The 23,147-nt window shown below is 50.2% G+C and overlaps 1 protein-coding gene across 4 annotated transcripts in view; it reads right to left on the bottom strand.

Moving 5' to 3' along the window:
* The window catches only part of LOC144605575 (ethanolamine kinase 1-like), a 63,228-nt gene extending 40,410 nt beyond the window's left edge, over positions 1–22,818 (bottom strand). For 3 of the 4 annotated variants that reach the window (XR_013548865.1, XM_078420989.1, XM_078420990.1), the window contains exons 1-2: positions 22,376–22,817; positions 2,461–2,720 (exon numbers count right to left, since the gene is read on the bottom strand). Coding sequence is in view for 3 of the 4 variants with exons in the window: in XM_078420989.1 (XP_078277115.1) it covers positions 2,461–2,720; positions 22,376–22,522 (407 nt within the window). In the remaining variant the exon portion in view is untranslated. Of the gene's footprint in view, positions 1–2,460; positions 2,721–22,375 lie in introns of all 4 variants that reach the window. The other variant, XM_078420992.1, reaches the window with a different exon arrangement.
* Positions 22,819–23,147: the final 329 nt, after the last annotated feature.

The following is a 23,147-nucleotide window of genomic DNA, read 5'->3' as shown; positions in this document are numbered from 1 at the left end:
CATTTTTATGACCACCCTTCATTGTGTGACTCTTGGTGACAAGCAACGCGCCAGCTGTTACCCAATTTACCGTTCAAGCAAATAACCCCAAGCAAAAAAAGTTATACAAGTGGAAAGAATGAATCATATCAAAATGCCAAATAAATTAGATTATATAATGCATCCCCAGCAAGCAAAGACAATATTTGGACCACACTCTCCAAAAGCAATTCAAATTAAAATTTAAATATCAAAGATTGATAATGAGCCACATAAAATTATAAGGGGCATCAACTTTTTGCTTTAAGCGTCTACATCCATGGGTATGGATTTAAAAGGCAAGCGACAGGGGGTTTAGATGTGATTTGCATCATTTTCAACTGGAAGATGACTGGAATCTGGATTACACTACCTGATGGGGGGCAGGGGGGGGGGGGGGGGGGAGGGACAGAGGCAGGTAATCTCAAAACATTTTGCTGTTTAGGCGAGTGCCAAAAACACCAGACTATGAAAGGGTTATGGATCACGTGGTGGAAGTAGAAGTAGCATGGACAAAGTAGATCAAAAAGGGTTGTATTTGCACTGATTATCTTCAATTGGAAGGTGCAAACATCCAACATTACAATCAGGATCACAAACAAGCTAATAGAACGTATTCAATGTAATACAATTAAATGTAATATAGGTCTGAAGAAGGTCCCCGACCCAAAATGTCACCTATCCATGTTCGCCAGAAATGCTGCTTGACCCACAGAGTTGCTCCAGCATCTTATGTCTATTCTTTCCAACAGAATGGGTGGTCGTTTCCAGTTAAAAACATGGACAATGTGAACATGCTAAACACAAAGCCATTTGACTGCTACCAATGGGAAGATTTGTCAGTAACAGCTAGTGGAAATTCAGGTGAACAGCATAAGATTTATTTCCAGCCATTAACATTTTCAGCTCAAACGGGAATGGCTAAGCTTTTCACTGTATAATCGGTATAATAGGTAGTTGAGGCCAGTTCATTGGTTATATTTAAGAGGGAGTTAGATGTGGCCCTTGTGGCTAAAGGGATCAGGGGGTATGGAGAGGGAGAGAAGGCAGGTTCGGGATACTGAGTTGGACGATCAGCCATGATCATATTGAATGGCGGTGCAGGCTCGAAGGGCCGAATGGCCTACTCCTGCACCTATTTTCTATGTTTCTATACGTGACGATAAACAAAACTCAAACTAAGCAGTGTTCGTGAAAGGTTTCCAAACTGAAATTCACACTTAAATAAGATTAAACCTGCCCATTCAAATATCTGCCAATCCAATTAAATTTGATGGATGTTTAGTTTTAGTTTAGAGATGCAGCACGGAAACAGGCCCTTCGGCCCACCGGGTCCGTGCCGACCAGCAATCCCCGCACACTAACACTATCCTACACACACTAGGGGCATTTTTTACATTTACACCAAGCCAATTAACCTACAAACCTGTACGTCTTAGGAGTGTGGGAGGAAACCGAAGATCTCGGAGAAAACCCACGCAGGTCACGGGGAGAACGTACAAACTCCGTACAGACAGCACCCATAGTCGGGATCGAACCCGGGTCTCCAGTGCTGCATGGCAGCAACTCTACTGCTGCGCCACCGTACCGCCCCGATGTAAATCACTAATGTCATCAAACACTTCAATTAGCTCTGAAATATCTCTTCCAGTTTAGAATAATGAACAGCACCAGGAAACAATTCCCAAAGGCAAATCTTCAGGAAATGGTCCCTACATTTTTAAAGTTAGAGCAGTGAATGTTAACGTGAGAATGAGATTCAGTGGGTTTATCCCTGTACAATGTGCTCGTCACTTGCCAAAGATTTGTTTGCTTTTCACTTCTACATTACAATGCTACTGATTGCAGTCAAGTGCAGTTCGGTCTTCTTTTCAGCAATGTACCATTAAAAATCTGCAAACTCGTCTCAGGATTTCCAGCACGCAGTTCCTCCTCCTCCGTCCAAAACAGAAAGGATAGAAAATCATGAGAGGAATAGGTCGGGTAGACGCACAGAGTTCCTTGCCCAGAGTAGGGGAACCAAGAACAAGAGGTCATGGGCTTAAGGTGAAGGGGGAAAGATTTAATAGGAATCCGAGGGGTAACGTTTTCACACAAAGGGTGGTGGGTGTATGGAAAGAGCTGCCACAGTAGGTAGTCGAGGCTGGGACTATTGCAACTTTTAAGAAACAACTAGGCAGGTACATGGATAGGACAGGTTTAGAGGGATATGGGGCAAACGCAGCAGGTGGGACTCGTGTAGATGGGACATATTGGTGGGTGTGGGCAAGTTAGGCCAAAGGGCCTGTTTCCACGCTGCATGATTCTCTGACTCCATGATACGGTCATATTATCTGGTCTGGATCACAACCAAAATGAAAAAGTGCACAAAGGCTCTTTGTGTGGTCCACTAAGCAATGCCAATTGATCTTTAAAGGTAACAATAGGATTAAGGCTTGGTACCTGAACAGGGCTGTCTCTCGCACATGCTGCGGACCGAGAGCGATTCCGTGCATGAACTCGTAGCAGAGCCCATTCTGGAATGTGCAGTAGAGCTTTGGAGCACAGCCGTTGGCATGCAGGACCTGGAAACTCTTCAGTTCATTGTCACGATCCACAAACAGCTCAGTCTTGTTCCCGTAAACTCTGACCAGGACAACATCTTCCATATTGTTCCCCACAAAGCAGCCAACCAGTTTGTTTGTAATTCCATCTGTAAATAACTGCAAGAAACATAACAGTTAGTCACAGATACCGGAGCAGCATTGTACCATCAGCTAGGTAGATGGCACCTAAACTTCACGACAAACATAGACTTAGCTCACGTGAGTAGAATGTTTTAGCTTTTTAATCTAAACTTTACGCTGGGCGACTTGGTGGCGCAGCAGTAGAGATACTGCCTCACAGCGGCAGAGACCAGGGTTTGACCCTGACTACGGGTGCTGTATGTACAGAGTCTGCACGTCCTCCCTGCGACGGCATGGGTTTTCTCCGGGTGCTGCGGTTTCCTCCCACACTCCAAAGATGTACAGGATTGTAGGCTAATTGGCTGCTAGAAATTGTAAATTGCCTTTGTAGGATACACTAGGATATCCTAATGTATCCCAGTACATTAGGATAGTACTAGTGTACGGGGTGATCACTCATTGGCGCAGACTTGGTGGGTCGAAGGGCCAGTTTCTATGCCGTATCTCTAAAGTCTAAAGTAAAGGAAAGTCTAAAGTTTACACGCATTGATTTCCAAATGTAATTCACATGACACTGACTTTGATCTATAGTACTCAAGGTCAACATTTACTTTTGTGGACACATGCTCCTTGGTAAAACCTTACAATTCAACTTGACTGTCCCTTGAGTGTTAACAAGACATTTAAACCCAAAATCTTGCAAGGTATATCAACCTAGAACATCGACCAGTACAACACAGGAACAGTCCCATCGGCCAACAGTGTCGTGATGAACACAATGCCAAATTAAAATAATCTCCTCTGCCTGCATGTGATCCATATTCTTCCTTTTCTGCATATTCACGTGCCTCTAAAAAAGCCTCTTAAATGCCACCGTTGTATCTGCCTCCACCACTATCCCTGGAACCCACCACTGTGCAAAAAAAAAGCTTGTCCCGCACATTAGTCTGATGTGCATCAATTCCCCATCAGAAAATTGATAATTGTTAACCAGGGCACGGTAGTACTCCAAGCTATTCTAACCTAAAGCTTATCCAATGAGTGCATAGGCTTTTCCAGGAGAAAACCTGGATTTTGCCATTAGTTTAATTTAGAGGTACAGCCCTTTGACCCACCGAGTCCGCATCAACCAGTGATCCCCGAACATTAAGACTATCCTTCACGCACTGGGGACAATATAAATTGATACCAAGCCAATTAACCTACAAACCTGCACGTCTTTGGAATGTGGGAGGAAACCAGAGCACCCGGACAAAACTCACGTGGTCACGAGGAGAACATATAAACTCCGTAGACAGCACCCACGGTCTGGATCGAACCTGGGTCTCTTGCGCGGTAAGGCAGCAACTCTACCGCTGTGTCACCGTGTCGTCCAATTAATATTATATTTAGTCGATGAAAGTGCACTGAATCAGTGACTGAATACTTTTTTTTTAAAACCCCAGAGTATTAAAAATCCAACAAAGCTGGTGATCATATGGTTTATTTGAAAGCAGCTTGTGTAGACTGCGGTGGAATGGAGAATGAAAGCTGGCCAACCACAGTGTCAAAAAACATGGTTCATCAACCTTTTTAAAACAAAGTACAATCTTGTCTGGGATACCTGGTCAGTCCAGTCCCAGACTATCTGGATGGCTTTCAAAACCCTGCATCGAGTTGTTAATTACTCCTTTTTATAAAATTAGATCATTCACCGCAACTCTTTGCAAAGTAATTACCCGCAGTCACCAGACCTCTGGAACTATTCTGGAACTTGAGGATTTCTAGAATTATTGCCAAACTGTCATCAACTGAAATAAACATAAACCAGAGCAGTAAAAAAAAATATTCTAGTTTAGAGATACGGCTTGGAAACAGGCCCTTTGGCCCACCAGGTACATTCCAACCATTGATCACATGTTCACAAGCTAGATCTATGCTATCCCACTTTCACATCCAGTCCCTACACATTCAGAGCAATTTACAGAGGCTAATTAACCTACAAGTCTGTATGTCTTTGAGACGTGGGAGGAAACCAGAGCACCCTGAGGAAACCCACGCAATCACAGGGAGAACATGCAAACACCACACAAATACCACCAGAGGTCGGGATCAAACCCAAAACCTAGGCGCTGCGCTATGAAAGTACTGCAGATGGGAGGAACTTGGAGAGTCAGTAAGGTTGCCTTATCAGTTGGCTACGAGGTGAATCAGCAGTTAGAGGTTCCAGGCAATGTGTGCTGATTCCCCTTATTCTTAAACTATGGCCCCTGGTTCTGGACTCCCCCAACATTGGGAACATGTTTCCTGCCTCTAACGTGTCCAACCCCTTAATAATCTTATGTTTCGATAAGATCCCCTCTCATCCTTCTAAATTCAAGTGTATACAAGCCTAGTCGCTCCAGTCTTTCAACATATGATAGTCCCGTCATTCCAGGAATTAACCTAGTAAACCTATGCTGCATGCCCTCAATAGCAAGAATATCCTTCCTCACATTTTGAGACCAAAACTGCACACAGGTGTGGTCTCACCAGGGCCCTGTACAACTGCAGAAGGACCTCTTTGCTCCTATACTCAACTGCTCTTGCTATGAAGGCCAACATTCCATTGGCTTTCTTCACTGCCTGCTGTACCTGCATGCTTCCTTTCAGTGACTGATGCACTAGGACACCCAGATCTCGGTGTACATCCCCTTTCCCTAACGACACCATTCAGATAATAATCTGCCTTCCTATTATAACATCACACTTATCCACATTAAACTGCATCTGCCATGCATCCGCCCACTCACACAACCTGTCCAAGTCACCCTGCAACCTCATAGCATTTAATAGGAACCCAAGGGACAATTTTTTCACACAAAGGGTGGTGGGTGTAAGGAACAAGCTGCGAGAGGAGATACCTAAGGCAGGGACTATCACAACATTTATGAAACATTTAGACATATACATAGATACAACAGGTCTAGAGGGATATGGGGCAAATGCAGGCAGGTGGGACTAGTGCAGATGGGACATGTTGGTCGGTGTGGACAAGTTGGACCGAAGGGCCTATTTCCACGCTGTACGATTATGACATGACACTCAGTAATTAGAGAGAACATCACCTTACTTTGACATGATCAAAACTACTTCCATGTTATCTGACGTTATGAATTTAGTTTATTGTCACGTGTGTCGAGGCACAGTGAAAAGCTTTTGCTACGTACTAACCAGTCAGCGGAAAGACAATACATGATTACAATCAAGCCATCCACAGTGTACAGAAATATGATAAAGAGAATAACGTGAATAACGTTTATTCACGTTGACACTCTGTCCAAACTCCACCAGCCACATTCTGTCCTGCAGCAAGTTTGGCTTGCACTTCATCCAAGTTCATTCTCAGGGCATGCATTGCATTGGCATAGTCAGCATTAACTAGCAACTACAGCTTTCCAACGCTCCTGGCACAATGACTTAACCACGATTTGGCAAATCCTTCCACACCCTTGTAGCCTTACTGCAGCCTTATCCAAGTTCCATGTGAAGCTACCAACTCTGCTCTGGCGATTCGAGCTGCATTACCTTGACAATGTGAACTCCCTCACAAAATATATTTTCCAGCCTTCAATTCAAATTTCTCCTTGCAATTATTCATTTTGCAGAAATTTAAGCTGTATGAAGGGCTGAATAGGTGAAGTTTCGGGTCGAGACCCTTCTTCAGTCTAAAGAAGGGTCTCGACCCGAAACATTACCTATTCCTTTTCTCCAGTAATGCTGCCCGAGTTACTGAGTTATTGCAAAGTTTTGTGTCCACCTTCGGTGTAAGCCACCTTCTGCAGTTCCTTCCTACACACTCAACTAATCCTTTCCAGCTTTACATTGGATCCTTTGATGGTCGCTGCTACCAGTGACTATATGGTCACCTGCTGAGACCAAGCTCTATAATTCCCTCTGCAAACTGCTCTTCAGTTTTTAAACTTTTAAGACAGTTCAATGCCACATTTTATGACATTGCATGGGACATTTTGCTCTTGACATGGCAACAAACAATAGAATCAATTTCTGGGACACTCCATGTGTAGGAAGGAACTGCAGATGCTGGTTTAAACCAAAGATTGACACAAAAAGCTGGAGTAACTCTGCGGGATAGGCAGCATCTCTAGAGAATGAATGGGTGACGTTTCAGGTCGAGACCCTTCTTCAGACATCTCGATCCGAAATGTCTCCCATTCCTTCTCTCCAGAGATCCTGCCTGTCCCACTGAGTTTACTCCAGCATTTTGTGTCTATCTCTGGGCCACTAAAAATTGAGGGAATTCTTTCCTTAATACCTTCAATCTAAAAGACAAGATTAGTGCTTCTCTTGCCCTTTGGGGATCTGGCTGCGAATGCAGAATGGGCTTAAACTCCACACCCAACGGTTCCAAGCCTGCAGGTTAGAGTGAGAAGTTAAAAGAATTGGAACCGTTGGGTGTGGAGTTTAAGCCCATTCTGCATTCGCAGCCAGATCCCCAAAAAAACAGACGTCAATGGTGGAACTGTGGCGTAAGAGTAGAGTTGCTATCTTACAGCGCCAGAGACCCACCCGGGATCGATCCTGATTACGGGTGCGGTCTGTGCAGAGCTTGTACGTTATTCCCCTAACTTGCGTGGGATTTCTCCGGGTGCTCCAGTTTCCTCCTACACCCCAAAGACGTGCAGGTTTGTAGATCAATTGGCTTTGGTAAGAGTTGTAAGTTGTCCCTAGAGTATAGGATAGCACTAGAATACAGGGTGATCGCTGTCTGGCAAGGACTCAGACCCAAAGGGCCCGTTTCTGTACTGTATCTCTAAGCGAAGCCAAGAATGCTTGAAACTACTGAACTATATACAAAACAAGATTCCTCTAAATTCCTTTGCCCATTAAGAGAGGCCTCCTCTATTTCTGCAATAGGGATGCAATCCAAGAGTTTCATTTAATTATCTTCAATAAATCAAAGGAAACCTCAATTTAATTCCCATCTCGGTGGAACTAGCTGGCTTGGTCTATAGTACCGCACTGACATTAACTTGCAAAGAAACCACCTGCTATGTCTCACCCCTCCAACACCCTGCTTGACTGGAAAGTTAACAGACATACTGGACAATGATACCATAACACTAATTGAAGGCAGATTGACAACACTGCACCAACTGCCAAACCAAGTGCATATGACTTGTATGAGTCCATGTACAGCAAGCAAAAGCCAACTTACTCAGGAACAGTTTATAGAACAGAGAAGGGAAACTACTTCAACCTCTCCCTATAAAATAAGGGCAACTTTGCCAGGAGAGCGCATTGCGACATAAACACGTGCTTCACAAATTCATCTCAGTAACAGGCATCCGTTATGATGAAACGTCATAAGATCATAAGTGATCGGAGCAGAATTAGGCCATTTTGCCCATCAAGTCTACTCCCGCAAACAATCATGGCTGATCCATCTCACCTTCCTAACCCCATTCTCCTGCCATCTCCCAGCAATCCCTGACACCCGTACTAATCAAGAATCTTGATTGAGAGGGCTCTAATTAGCTTCACCCTGATCAGCTAAACAATTGCAACTAGATGGGCCCACTGTGAAAACCCATAACAGATAAGAATGGCGCAAAATGTTGGAGCAACAGGCAACAGGAGAGAAGGAATGGAAGGAATTCTCTCCCTCCAGAGATGCTGCCTGGCTCGCTGAGTTTCTCCAGCATTGTGTCTATCTTCAGTATAAACCAGCATCTGCAGATCCTTCCTACACAGATAAGAAGGGGATATAGTAGATAAGTTTAGTGACATAGAAAGAGATGGTACATTGTCGAGCAGTGCACAGGAAACATTATTCTGCACTTGGTCCACCTGACAGAGCCATTGTATGCCAATGGGTCATGTGCAAATAATAGCAATAAATTATTGTTAAGCATCCTTAAACGGTCTACAGTGTACAACTCCCATCTGGCCTTTGCCCAATGCTAAGATACCCACTGATGGTACACCCGGAACTTGATTTAAAAACAATTTACCGCGTTTAGTTTGGCGACGAAACTTCCCTTCTTGGGAAAAACGACAAAGATGTTGTGCCGCCTTTGTAAATATTTCAAAATGAGTTCATGCTGCCACGTTAAATACAAAATATGATTTCTGCTCAACTGTGAAAGCGTTTGCATTCACGCATGAACTATAAAAGTTGGTGTAAGGTCACTTAAGGCTGAATTAGTCATTCACTAGACATTAATTTTTCTCCAGGATGGGGTTTCAGTGCATTAGTAGGGTTCAGCCAGAGTCCTAGTTGAAGATTGAATGAGGGGCTCAGGGAACCAAATCCAGTCTCAATTTCCGAATGCACGATTGCTCAAAGTGCTTCTAGCTATTGGTAGGACTCTACATCGGACGGAGGCATTTTCTCACATACACGGAAGCTTACTTCAAAATGATGTAGGAAAATAACTGCAGATGCTGGTACAAATCGAAGGTATCACAAAATGCTGGAGTAAGTCAGCGGGTCAGGCAGTATCTTTTGCTCAAGAATCCAGCATTTGCAGTCTCTTGCGTCTCTGACTTTTCCAGCGATCTATAATTCTATCTATTAAATATACAGAGAAGTGGTAGAACAAAGCAAGTACCTGTGATAGGGTGGAAATGAAGAGAAGAAAACACAGATTGTTACTGATTAAAAGGTGCCCAAGACTTGTCAATGGCAACGAGATTGTCCGAAAGGATAAGGGGGAAGAGAAACCCTTTAGCACATCAGAATTGGCCAAGGACTGAAAAACAAAAACATGCAGTTGCTGGAATCCCAAAACAAAACCATAAAAAGTTGGAGCCAAGCAACATCTACGGAAAGAGAAACAGTGTTAAATGCTCAGGCCGATGATATCCAAATCTATACTGGCCATGAACCCTATAAGCTCACCCTTCTCCCCGCCATCCCAACCAGGTGAGTTCCCACCATATTCTCGTGCAAACATATAAATGGGACAGTTCTGACAGAATGCAAAATTGTCAAATGTAATATTGAGCCCCAAGGGTAATCAGTCTGAAGAAGGGCCTCGACCCGAAACATCACCCATTCCTTCTCTCCTGAGATGCTGCCTGACCTGCTGAGTTACTCCAGCATTTTGTGCAATACCCAAGGGTAATAACATGACAAGACAGGTGAGATGGTACTTCTCGTGCTTGCATTAGGCTTTATTTAAAAGTAAAATGGGACTGAGGATACAGTAGAGTGAGAGTGTTACTGAGTTTAAAAGTAACAGGCACCTGGAAAATCAATCCAACATTGAAGACTGAAGGGTGTTCTACAGAAGTCACCCAACCTTCATTTTGTTTCTCTAATGCAGAAAAGATCCTATCCAGAGGATTAACTGCCATTTATAAGCCTTCAGAACATTTTCATAATTCACAATCATGGAATCCAAATGGTACGACAATCCACATAACAATAAGACAACAAGACATAGTAGCAGAGTTAGGCCATTCGGTCCTTCGAGTCTGCTCCGACATTCAAGCATAGCTGATCTATTTTTCCCCTTCAACCTCATTCTCCTGTTTACGCACTGTAACCTTCGACACCCTTCCAAATCAAGAATCTATCAATCTACACTTTTAAAATACCCAATGACTTTGCTTCCACTGCCGTCTGTGGCAATGAATTCCATAGATTTGCCACCCTCTGGCTAAAGAAATTTAATACTGACTAGCTAAATAATTTATTGCATCGTATGGGAGGCGCATTCCCAATCTCGTTGTACCCCTGTACAATGATAATAAAGATATATTGTATTGTATTGAAGCTATGTCATTTTATTCTGAGGATGTGCCCTCTGGTCCTAGACTCTCCCACTACTGGAAACATCCTTTCCACATCCACTTTATCTAGGCCTTTCATTATTCGGAAAGTTTCAATGACACCAAGAGGACCAAGCGACAATTTCAAGCTATCCTATAGTCGGGGGGAGATGTCGACATGCTGTGGCAGGGCCTGCATGCCAAAACCTCCCACAATGAGGAACTGGATGGCATAAGTGGTAACTTACCACTTTCTGTAGCCTTTGTCATTCCTGGACGTTCGAGTGATCAAACCAGGCCATAATATGGTTACAATATATTTTCCACAGTATGCCTGCCCATAAGAGTACTGCAAGAGCCTGCCTCAATGACTCCCATCCAGTAGCACTTGCATCAACTCTAATGATTAGCGCAGTACCAATGGCAACTATAAACTTGCTGACAGCACCACTGTGGTTGGCCGATCACGGATGGTGATGAGTCAGAGTACAGAGGAGAGATAGAACTCATGGTTGAGTGGTGCCATATAAACCACCACTCGCTGAATGTCAACAACACCAAGCAACTGAATTCAGAAAGGGACGTCAGAAGACCAGATGCCAGTTTTTAAATTCATGGATTGGTGGTGGACAGAATTAGCAGCTTCAGATTTCAGGGTATTCGCATCTCAGGTGAACTTTCCAGCGCCAGATGCAGTCACACAGGTGGCACACCAGTGCCTCCACTTTCTTAAACTGGTTTAAACTGCAGATAGACAAAAAGCTAGAGTAACTCAGCGGACAGTCAGCATCTCTGGAGAGAAGGAATGGGAGATGTTTCAGGTCAAGATCCTTCTTTAGAAGTCTGAAAGGCCTCAACCCGAAACGTCACCGATTCCTTCTCTCCAGAAATGCTGCCTGCCCCGTGAGTTACGCCAGCTTTTTGTGTCTATGTGCAGTTTAAACCAGCATCTGCAGTTCCTTCCCACATATTCCTCTACTTTCTTAGAAGTTTAAAGAGATTCAATATGTCTCCAAATATTCCAAAGTTTTGCAGATGTACTGTAGAATGTATCCTGTCTGGTCGCATCACAGACAGACATGGCAATTCCAAATCACAGCAATGCAAGAGGCAGCAGAGTGTGGTGGACTCAGCCCAGTCCATCACGGACACAGCCCTTCCTGCATCAAAAGCATCCATATGATATGCTGCTCCCTCAAAAAGGCAGCACTTACCATCAAGGATCCCCATTATTCAGGCTAAATCCTCTCCTCACTGCTACTGTTGGGCAGGAGGTACAGAAGCCTGAAGTCACACACCACCAGGTTCAGAAACAGCTATTTTCCTACAACCATCAGGTTCCTGAACCAATTTACATAACCCCAATCCAACCGCAGCAATGGAACGCTACCATGCACTCTTGCACTTCCATGGACATGAATTTTTATATCAGGTTTTTGCACTAACGTCTTGGTTTGCTTTTGCATACACCTTCTTTTGGAATTTTGTATGTAATTTATATATAATTTATATAAAATTTAGTTTTGTGTTTTGTCCAACTCTCTGTGCCTAAGATTTTTCATTGTACCTGTACCTCACCATACTCGTGCAGTCTGAAGGGTCTCGACCCGAAATGTCGCCCATTCCTTCTCTCCCGAGATGCTGCCTGACCTGCTGAGTTACTCCAGCATTTTGTGAATAAATACCTTCGATTTGTACCAGCATCTGCAGTTATTTTCTTATAATACTCGTGCATATGACAGTAAACTTGAAATTGAACCAATTAACGTTCCAGGTCGAAGACCCTTCACCATAATACATTGGAGCATTGGGCCCATCGAGTCAGCGCCACCATTTGATCACGGCTTATCTATTTTTCCCTCTCAACCCCATTCCCCTGCCTACTCCCCCTAATCTTTGATGCCTTTGCTAATCGAGAACCAGTCAATCTCCACTTTAAAATTTCCCAATGACTTGGCCTCCACCACCGCCTATGGCAATGAATTCCACAAATTCACCACTCTCCAGCTAAAGAAATTCCTCCATTATTCAGGTACATCCCTTTATTCTGAAGCTGTGCCCTCAGGGCCTAGACTCTCCCACTACTGGAAACATCTTTTGAAGAGTGAAAAACAACTAGTCTCAGTACTCTGAGGAGGTTAGAGAGGTGGAAACAAAGGTAGCATCTGTAAAAAATTGAAATAATGGAGCCACTGAACGCACAGTAGAGCTCCTTTGTCAGTGTGACGTGTTTCTAATGTTGTTAAGTCGTGATGCTGTATAGTATAAGAAAATAACTGCAGATGCTGGTACAAATCGGATGCTGTATAGTCTGGCCTACAGGGTGTGCTGAGAATATACAAACGAAGCAGTGGAATGGCAAGCACGCGACTAACTCTAATACACAGAGAAAGTTATCAGAGGTTGAATAATTCAATATTACGTCGTGTGGGCTGCAACATGCCGAGACAAAAGATGAAGTGTTTTTCCTGAAGCATACATCGTTGCAACAGTGCAGGGGGCCACAGGTTGAAATGAGAGCGGGAATGGGGCCGTGAATTAAAATGGCAGACAACCAGAACCTCGGCATCACTCTTGTAGAGCTCTGGAAATGATCAGCCAAGCTAACCTTGGCTTCTCCCATGTAGAGGAGGCCACATACAGTTTCCCAGTGCATGCCATAAATTCCTCCCACCATTGGTGGAATTATCAGACCAACATCTGACAGGGCGAGCTGAATTTCCACCCACAGAACACCACTGAATATAATTAGCATTAACTCTGTGCTCTCTGAACTTTGCGAAAAGCCCCATTCCTTTCCATGTTGTCTACCAGAAACTCAAGCAGATTGTTAGATTGTTTTGCTGACTTCCACCATTTTTACCCAGAAATGGTCTTCCAATTTTGCATGCACGACAACAATCAGTGTCCATTTTACTTCTAAACCATCACCAAATTGTGCCCCAACTGCTTCTCATGCAGGCCACTCTACATCCGGACTAGAGTTTAGAAAGACACAGCATGGAAACAGACCCTTTGGCCCGCTGAGTTCACATTGACCAGCGATCACTCATACACTAATTAGATCCTACACACTAGGGACAATTTGCAGAAACCAATTTACCTACAAACCTGCATGTTTTTGGGATGTGGGTAAGAACACGTAAACAGGAGGTGTACTGAAGAACTGCAGATGCTGGTTTAAATAGAAGGTAGACACAAAATGCTGGAGTAACTCAGCGGGACAGGCAGCATCTCTGGAGAGAAGGAATGGGTGATGTTTCGGGTCAAGACCCTTCTTCAGTAAACAGGAGGAGCAGAGCAGGCTGCCTTCCCTTCGAGCCTCCCCACAAATATATTATCGCCACCGCTGATCTTTTCCAGGCCCCAGCTCATCTTCTGTGCCACCTTCCCATCGTTTTATATTCCATGATCTTTCAAAAACATAATCAATCACCTCCTCTCTAAATACCTGTCATGATCTAGCCCCCACAATCCTCTGCAGTACAGAATTCCAAAGATGCACACTCACACCAAAAATAAATTATGGCCTCCTTTCCTCTTTTGTGACTCTTTTACCAGTGGAAACACCATAACATGATGCCCCCTTTGAATCTTATAAGTTTCAGATTTTAAGCTTCAAACTATGCTTTAGATCTTTTTTTTTTTAGTCATCCAATCGTTAATGGTGCTTTATTGTCACATGTGTAACTGAACACTGAAATTCATTTTGCATATGTTACACATGCAGGTGCCGCCATTTGTGCTGCCATATTCACAACAGGACAAGCATCTCATCTCAGGAATTAGTCTTGTGAATCTCTTCTGGACTGACTCCAGTGTTAGCACATCCTTTCTCAAAGAGGTGGGCCGAACACTACTCATCAATATCCTGTAAAATTGTAACAATGGTTGTTTTCAAACTCCAGCTAGAAAGGCCAATACTGTGTACCGTTTGCCTTTTGATAAGCTGCATGCCAGCTATTTTACATAAGATCACCTGGCTGCCCTTATTTCAACCAGTTACAGCCTCACTCTTAGATAAACTATTTCCAGATTCCTCCCATTGAAAGGCATAAATGCACTTGATCCTTCATTGAACTCTATTTGCCACGACTTTGCCCGCTCACTCATCTATACCCAATTGTAGAGTCCAAATATCCCCTCTGCAAACTGCCCTCCCACCATTTTCTGTCAACAGTAAACATGATAGCAAACACACGGCCCCTCCTTGGGTTAGTAATATGGATAGATGAGTGTCGAGGAATGCCATTAGTTATGGCCATCCAGTCTGAAAGAGCTCCGTTTATTCCGACTCTTGTGATAATCAGTCTTTAATCCATGCAAAAATACTACAAACTGTCACCAGGTGCACTAGCTTTTTCAGTGGCACCTTTGAACACATCTTTTGGATATACAAGGGCACTACAGCAAGACATCCCTCTATTCCCTCAGCTGGTTCTCTGAGGATATCAATCTAGAAAACGTATCAAATATAATTTTCTTAACATAAATCCACATTAACGAGATAGACACAAAATGCTGAAGTAACTCAGCAGGACAGGCAGCATCTCTGGAGAGAAGGAATGGGTGACATTTCGGGTCGAGACACAGCAGTCGGAAAAAGGGTCTCGACCCGAAAAAATCACCAATTCCTTCTCTCCAAAGATGTTGCCTGTCCCACTGAGTTACTCCAACATTTTATGTCCATCTTCGGTTTAAACCAGCATCTGCAGTTCCTTCCTCCACATTAACTCGAGTTTGATTACAATAAACTTCTCTAAACTGTCAATTATTTCTTCCCTAACTGCGTGTTTACAAAATTCTTCCTCGGCTTCATCCTCCTCTTTTGCCCCTGACCTCCAGCTTTAAAAGCCCTACACCATCCCTCCCAAGACATACAGCGTTTCACTTCAAAGCACATTTGTCCACAGCTACTACTGATCGAGCTCAAGGTATGTCCACTTTAAAACTAGATATGCAATATGTTGCATAACCAGTCCGCACTTACAGAAAATGTGCACGTGTGCCCAGGTGAATAAGCAAAATAATAGTGGCAACAAACATACAATTAAGGCTAAAAATACCAGAGAGGAAATTGTGGCGATAAAAGAGTCTGAAAATTAAGGGTCATTTACAAGAATATTTACATGTTGGACATGAATTTAAAAAAAGAATCTGCACAATATGGAGAAACAATTGAAATATATCCCAGTAGAAATAAAACACACCTGATTATGGGTACAGAGTTTTTGGACCATGCAGTTGCAAAGTCCTTGGGATGAGAATGTAAAACAAACTCTCCAAGAGTAGTCCTAACAAGAACGAGCACCAAGGACAATCAAGAACTAGCACCAAGGAAGCTACAAGGAGCTGCAAGCCTTAAGCATCTATTCTGGACGCAAAATGACCATGCGGGATCAGTAACCTGGATTAGCCTGCTCAAAACAATTCACAGCAAGTGGTCAAAAAAGAACTTAGGAGTCACACAGAATGGATAAGAATCGATGCAGAGACCAAATATTAAACAATGAACCAAACTTTGTTGATAATTATACACTTTAGTAGATTTATCACATTATAGTCCCTCCATGAATAATAGTTAGAAAATTAAAAGAAAATGTAGTCTTGAAACAAATTTGTTGAGAATTGTGTTTTTTCTCCTGACTGTTCTCCTAATGTCAGCTCCTTTCAAAGCTCAAAATTGCAACACTGCTTTAAGAGACACGAGGCTGTAATTGGGTTAGCTGTGGAAAGGAATGTACAGTGTTGGGGACCCATGTAGAGAGAGGCAGCAAAGACTAGTAATGAAGACACAAAGTGCCATGTAACACAGCAGGTCAGGCAGTATCTGACAACGGATCTCGACCCGAAACGTCACCCGTTCCTTCCCCCCAGAGATGCTGCCTGTACCCGCTAAGTTACTCCAGCATTTTGTGTCTATCTTTGGTGTAAACTAGCATCTGCACTTCCCACCGACACACATCCTTGGCGAACATGGATAGGTGACGTTTCGGGACAGGACCCATCCACAGACTAATTGCGGGGGAGGGAGGGAGGAAGGAGAAATGTGGAGGTAAGGAGGGGAAGAACAAAGCATGGCAGGTAGTAGGTGAACACAGCCGAGGGGGGATTATTTATGGTAGGAAGATGGCCAGAGATGAAGAAAATAGCTGTGAGACAAAAGGATTAAAGAGTTGCATATTGTGAAACCAAAGGAAGGAATTGTTGGGGGGGGGGGGGGTTTAATAAATAGGTAAGAGTCCAGGTGGGGCAGGGGGGGAAAGAAAGAGGTACATGGGGGTGAAACATGAACGGGGTTTGTGGAAGAGAACGTGGTAGTGGAAGTTAAATGTAGAACACAATGTGCTGGAGGAAAGTACGAGTTAAACTCAGGTCTAGGATGGGAATAGACAATAGACAATAGGTGCAGGAGTAGGCCATTCAGCCCTTCGAGCTAGCACCGCCATTCAATGCGATCATGACTGATCACTCTCAATCAGTACCCCGTTCCTGCCTTCTCCCCATACCCCCTCACTCCGCTATCCTTAAGAGCTCTATCCAGCTCTCTCTTGAAAGCATCCAACGAACTGGCCTCCACTGCCTTCTGAGGCAGAGAATTCCACACCTTCACCACTCTCTGACTGAAAAAGTTCTTCCTCATCTCCGTTCTAAATGGCCTACCCCTTATTCTTAAACTGTGGCCCCTTGTTCTGGACTCCCCCAACATTGGGAACATGTTTCCTGCCTCTAATGTGTCCAATCCCCTAATTATCTTATATGTTTCAATAAGATCCCCCCTCATCCTTCTAAATTCCAGTGAATACAAGCCCAATCGCTCCAGCCTTTTGTATACAAGCCCAATCGCTCCAGCCTTGTGATGAGTCGGAAAGGGGCAATGGGGTTAAGACAAGGGATCGGATGTATGGGTGAGATGTAATGGGAGTTAGAGAATGGGATGCAACGTGATGAGGGAGAGGGGGGAAGAGGGAGGGAGAGGGGGAAGAGGGAGGGAGGGGGGGAAGAGGGAGGGAGGGGGGGAAGAGGGAGGGAGGGGGGGAAGAGGGAGGGAGGGGGGGGAAGAGGGAGAAAAGAGGGAGAGGGGGGGAAGAGGGAGGAAGTGGGAGATGAGGGGAAGAGGGAGAGGAGAGGGAGAGAAGAGGGAGGGGAAGAGGGAGAGGGGGGGAAAGAGGGAGGAAAGAGGGAGGGGGGGGGAAAGAGGGAGGGAGGGAAGAGGGAGGGAGGGAAGAGGAAGGGAGGGAAGAGGGAGGGAAGAGGGAGGGAGGGAAGAGGGAGGGAGGGGGGGAAGAGGGAGGGAGGAAAGAGGGAGGGAGGAGGGAGGAAAGAGGGAGGGAGGAAAGAGGGAGGGAGGAAAGAGGGAGGGAGGAAAGAGGGAGGGGGAAGAGGGAGGGAGGGGGGGAAGAGGGAGGGAGGGGGGGAAGAGGGAGGGAGGGGGGGAAGAGGGAGGGAGGGGGGGAAGAGGGAGGGAGGGGGGGAAGAGGGAGGGAGGGGGGGAAGAGGGAGGGAGGGAGAGGGAAGGGAAGAGGGAGGGAGGGGGAAGAGGGAGGGAGGGGGAAGAGGGAGGGAGGGGGGGAAGAGGGGGGGGAAGAGGGAGGGAGGGGGGGGGAAGAGGGAGGGAGGGGGGGGAAGAGGGAGGGAGGGAGGGAGGGGGGGAAGAGGGAGGGAGGGAGGGGGGGGGAAGAGGGAGGGAGGGGGGGGGGGAAGAGGGAGGGAGGGGGGGAAGAGGGAGGGAGGGGGGGAAGAGGGAGGGAGGGGGGGAAGAGGGAGGGAGGGGGGGAAGAGGGAGGGAGGGGGGAAGAGGGAGGGAGGGGGGGAAGAGGGAGGGAGGGGGGGAAGAGGGAGGGAGGGGGGAAGAGGGAGGGAGGGGGGGGAAGAGGGAGGGAGGGGGGGAAGAGGGAGGGAGGGGGGGAAGAGGAGAGGGAGGGAGGGGGGGAAGAGGGAGGTAGGGGGGAAGAGGGAGGGAGGGGGGAAGAGGGAGGGAGGGGGGAAGAGGGAGGGAGGGGGGGAAGAGGGAGGGAGGGGGGGAAGAGGGAGGGAGGGGGGGGAAGAGGGAGGGAGGGGGGGGAAGAAGAAGTAAGAGGGAGGGAGGGGGGGAAGAGGGAGGGAGGGGGGGAAGAGGGAGGGAGGGGGGGAAGAGGGAGGGAGGGGGGGAAGAGGGAGGGAGGGGGGGAAGAGGGAGGGAGGGGGGGAAGAGGGAGGGAGGGAAGAGGGAGGGAGGGGGGGAAGAGGGAGGGAGGGGGGAAGAGGGAGGGAGGGGGGGAAGAGGGAGGGAGGGAGGGAGGGGGGGAAGAGGGAGGGAGGGAGGGGGGGAAGAGGGAGGGAGGGAGGGGGGGAAGAGGGAGGGAGGGGGGAGAAGAGGGAGGGAGGGAGGGGGGGGGAAGAGGGAGGGAGGGGGGGAAGAGGGAGGGGGGGAAGAGGGAGGGAGGGGGGGAAGAGGGAGGGAGGGAGGGAGGGGGGGAAGAGGGAGGGAGGGGGGAAGAGGGGGAAGAGGGAGGGAGGCGGAAGAGGGAGAGAGGGGGGGAAGAGGGAGGGAGGGGGGAAGAGGGAGGGAGGGGGGGAAGAGGGAGGGAGGGGGGGGAAGAGGGAGGGGGGGAAGAGGGAGGGGGGGGAAGAGGGAGGGAGGGGGGGGGAAGAGGGAGGGAGGGGGGGAAGAGGGAGGGAGGGGGGGAAGAGGGAGGGAGGGGGGAAGAGGGAGGGAGGGGGGGAAGAGGGAGGGAGGGGGGAGAAAAGAGGGAGAGGGGGGAAGAGGGAGATGGGGGGAGAGGGGAGAGAAGAGGGAGGGGAAGAGGGAGAGGGGGGAAGAGGGAGGAAAGAGGGAGGGAGGGGGGAAGACGGAGGGAGGGGGGAAGAGGGAGGGAGGGGGGAAAGAGGGAGGGAGGAGGGAGGGGGGAGGGAGGGAGAGGGAGGGAGGGAAGAGGGAGGGAGGAAAGAAGAGGGAGGGAGGGGGGAAGAGGGAGGGGGGTGAAGAGGGAGGGAGGGGGGGAAGAGGGAGGGAGGGGGAAGAGGGAGGGAGGGAGGAGGGGAAGAGGGAGGGAGGGAGGGAGGGAGGAAGAGGGAGGGAGGGAAGAGGGAGGGGAGGGGGGGGAAGAGGGAGGGAGGGGGGGGAAGAGGGAGGGAGGGGGGGAAGAGGGAGGGAGGGGGGGGAAGAGGGAGGAGGGAGGGAGGGGGGGAAGAGGGAGGGAGGGAAGAGGGAGGGGGGAAGAGGGAGGGAGGGAAGAGGGAGGGGGGAAGAGGGAGAGAGGGAGGGGGGAAGAGGGAGGGAGGGGGAGAGGGAGGGAGGGGGAAGAGGGAGGGAGGGGGGGAAGAGGGAGGGAGGGGGGGAAGAGGGAGGGAGGGAAGAGGGAGGGAGGGGGGGGAAGAGGGAGGGAGGGAGGAGGGGGAAGAGGGAGGGAGGGAGGGGGGGAAGAGGGAGGGGAGGGAGGGGGGGAAGAGGGAGGGGGTGAAGAGGGAGGATGGGGGGGAAGAGGGAGGGAGGGGGGAAGAGGGAGGGAGGGGGGAAGAGGGAGGGAGGGGGGAAGAGGGAGGGAGGGAAGAGGGGAAGAGGGAGGGAGGAGGGGAAGAGGGAGGGATGGGGGGGGAAGAGGGAGGGAGGGAGGGAGGGGGGGAAGAGGGAGGGAGGGAGGGGGGGAAGAGGGAGGGAGGGAGGGGGGGGAAGAGGGAGGGAGGGGGGGAAGAGGGGAGGGAGGGAAGAGGGAGGGGGGAAGAGGGAGGGGGGAAGAGGGAGGGAGGGGGAGAGGGAGGGAGGGGGGGAGAGGGAGGGAGGGGGGGAGAGGGAGGGGGGAGAGAGGGGGAAGAGGGAGGGAGGGGGGAAGAGGGAGGGGGAAGAGGGAGGGGAGTGGGAAGAGGGAGGGAGGGGGGGAAGAGGGGAGGGAGGAAGAGGGAGGGAGGGGGGGGAAGAGGGAGGGGGGGAAGAGGGGGGAAGAGGGAGGGAGGGAGGGGGAAGAGGGAGGGAGGGGGGAAGAGGGAGGGGGGAAGAAGGAGGGGGGAAGAAGGAGGGGGGGAAGAGGGAGAGGGGGAAGAAGGAGGGGGGGAAGAGGGAGAGGGGAAGAGGGAGAGGGGGGGGCAGAGGGAGGGGAAGAGGGAAAGGAGGGAAGAGGGAAAGATGGGAGAGGGGGGCAGAGGGAAGAGGAAAGAGGGGGGAAGGGGGAAGAGAGGGGAGAGGGAAGGGGGAGAGGGAAGGGGGGAGAGGGAGAGGGGGAAGAGGGAAGGGGAGAGGGAAGGAGGGGGAGAGGGAAGGGGGGAGAAGGAAGGGGGGAGAGGGAGGAAGAGGGAGGGAAGAGGGGGAGGGAGGGAAGAGGGGGAAGAGGGAGGGGGAAGAGGGAGGGAGGAAGGGAGAGGAGGAAGAGGGAGGGAAGGAGGGGGGGAAGAGGGAGGGAGGAGGGAAGAGGGAGGGAGGGAAGAGGGTGGGAGAGAGGGGGGAAGGGGGAGGGAGGGGGAAGAGGGAGGGGGGGGGGGAAGAGGGAGGGAGGGGAGAGGGAGGGAAGAGAAGGGGGAGGGAGGGGGAAGAGGGAGGGAGGGGGGAAGAGGGAGGGAGGGGGGAAGAGAGGGGGAAGAGGGAGAGGGGGAAGAGGGAGGAAGAGAGGGGGTAGAGGGAGAGGGGGAAGAGGGAGAGGGGGGAATAAGGAGGAAGAGGGAGGGGGAAAGAGGGAGGGGGAAGAGGGAGAGAAGAGGGAGGAAGAGGGGGAGAGGGGGGAAGAGGGGAGAGGGAAGGGGGGGCAGCGGGGAGAGGGACGAGGGGGGGAAGAGGAAAGAGGGGGGAAGGGGGAGAGGGAAAGGGGGGAAGAGGGAGGAGAGGGAAGAGAGGGAAGAGGGGGGGAGAGGGAAGAGAGGGAGGAGGGGAGAAGGAAGGGGGGAGAGGGAAGAGGAAGAGGGGGGAAGAGGGAGGGAGGGGGAAGAGGGAGGGGGGAAGGGGAGGGAAGGGGAGGAAGAAGGAGGGAGGGGGGAAGAGGGAGGGAGGGGGGGAAGAGGGAGGGAGGGAGGGGGGGAAGAGGGAGGGAGGGAGGGGGGGAAGAGGGAGGGAGGGAAGAGGGAGGGAGGGAAGAGGGAGGGAGGGAAGAGGGAGGGAAGAAGAGGGAGGGGGAAGAGGGAGGGAGGGGGGAGGGGGGAAGAGGGAGGGAGGGGGGAGGGGGGAAGAGGGAGGGAGGGGGGAAGAGGGAGGGAGGGGGGAGAGGGGAAGAGGGAGGGCAGAGGGAGAGAAGAGGGAGGGAGAGGGGAGAAGAGAGAAAGGAGGGAAGAGGGAAAGATGGGAGAGGGGGGCCGAGGGAAGAGGGGGCAGCGAGGAGAGGGAAGAGGGGGGGGGAAGAGGAAAGAGGGGGAAGGGGAGGGGAGAGGGAAGGGGGGAGAAGGAAGGGGGGAGGAAAGAGGGAGAGGGGGGGAAGAGGGAGAAGAGAGGGAAGGGGGGGAGAGGGAGGGGGGAAGAGGGATGGGGGGGAAGAGGGAGGGCAGAGGGAGAGGGAGGAAGAGGGGGAGAGGTAGGAAGAGGGAAAGGAGGGAAGAGAGAAAGATGGGAGAGGGGGGCAGAGGGAAGAGGCAAGATGGGGGAGGGGCAAGATGGGGGAGAGGGAAGGGGGAGAGGGAAGGGGGAGGGAGAGGGGAAGAGGGAGCGGGGGGAAGAGGGAGAGGGGGGAAGAGGGAGAGGGGGGAAAGAGGGAGAGGGGGGGAAGAGGGAGAGGGGTGAGGGGGAAACGGAAGAGGGGGAGAGGGAAGGGGGGAGAGGGAAGGGGGGGAGAGGGAAGGGGGGAGAGGGATGGGGGGGAGAGGGAAGTGGTGGAGAAGGAAGGGGGGGAGAGGGAGAGGGAGGAAGAGGGGGGGGAAGGGAAGAGGGGGGGGGGAAGGGAAGAGGGGGGGGAGAGGGAAGGGGGGAGAGGGAAGGGGGGGAGAGGGAAGGGGGGGGAGAGGGAAGGGGGGGAGAGACTGGGGGTTGACGCCATTACCTTGGTGCGGACCCGCTGCCGGTCCCAGTGAGGCCGCAGCTCGGCCACCAGCCGCAGCGCCCCGGGTACCACGTCGTTCTCGTCCACGTACACGGCGAGCTTGGGCAGGGCGGGCGCGCCGCTGGGGACGTGCACCTCCGTCTCCATGGCGGGTGGGCGAGCGGGCGGGCGGCGAGAGGCCCGGCCGCCGCTGCCTTATGTGCGCGGAGAGAGAGAAAGAGAGAGAGAGAGAGAGAGAGAGGGGGAGGGGTGGGGGAGAAAGAGGGAGGGAGGTATGGGTGGGGAGAGAGGGAGGGAGGGAGGCCGGGCGGGCGGGCGGGCGGAGGCTCTGCGAGCGGCTCCGCCTCCCACAAGAAGGTATGGCGGCGGCGGCGACGATGTCGATGGCGGGCGGGAACGTGAATGGAGCGGACGGCGGCCGCGGGCTGAGCGGAGCGGCTGGTCCTCCAGGTCCAGCGCCACCCGGCGGCGGGAGGTCGCGGGGCAGCTCTCTCTCCGTCGCCCCCTGCCGCCCGGAGGTCGCGGTGCAGCTCTCTCTCCGTCGCCCCCTGCCGCCCGGAGGTCGCGGCGCAGCTCTGTCTCCGTTGCCCCCTGCCGCCCGGAGGTCGCAGCACCACAGCTCCCGAGGTCGCTGCACCGTCCCCCAAGCGGCCCGGAGGTCGCTCCGGCCCACCCGATCTGCCGCCCCCTACTGCACGGAGGTCGCAGCCCCCAACTTTTTATTTCCAGCTTCACATAAACAACAAACTTTGTTTTAGGGTGGTTATTGTCA

This window comes from Rhinoraja longicauda, chromosome 24, assembly GCF_053455715.1.
Source record: "Rhinoraja longicauda isolate Sanriku21f chromosome 24, sRhiLon1.1, whole genome shotgun sequence".
Lineage (NCBI taxonomy): Eukaryota > Metazoa > Chordata > Chondrichthyes > Rajiformes > Arhynchobatidae > Rhinoraja > Rhinoraja longicauda.
The sequence above is the reverse complement of the archived record's forward strand: the minus strand, read 5'-3'. Positions and strand labels throughout refer to the sequence as shown.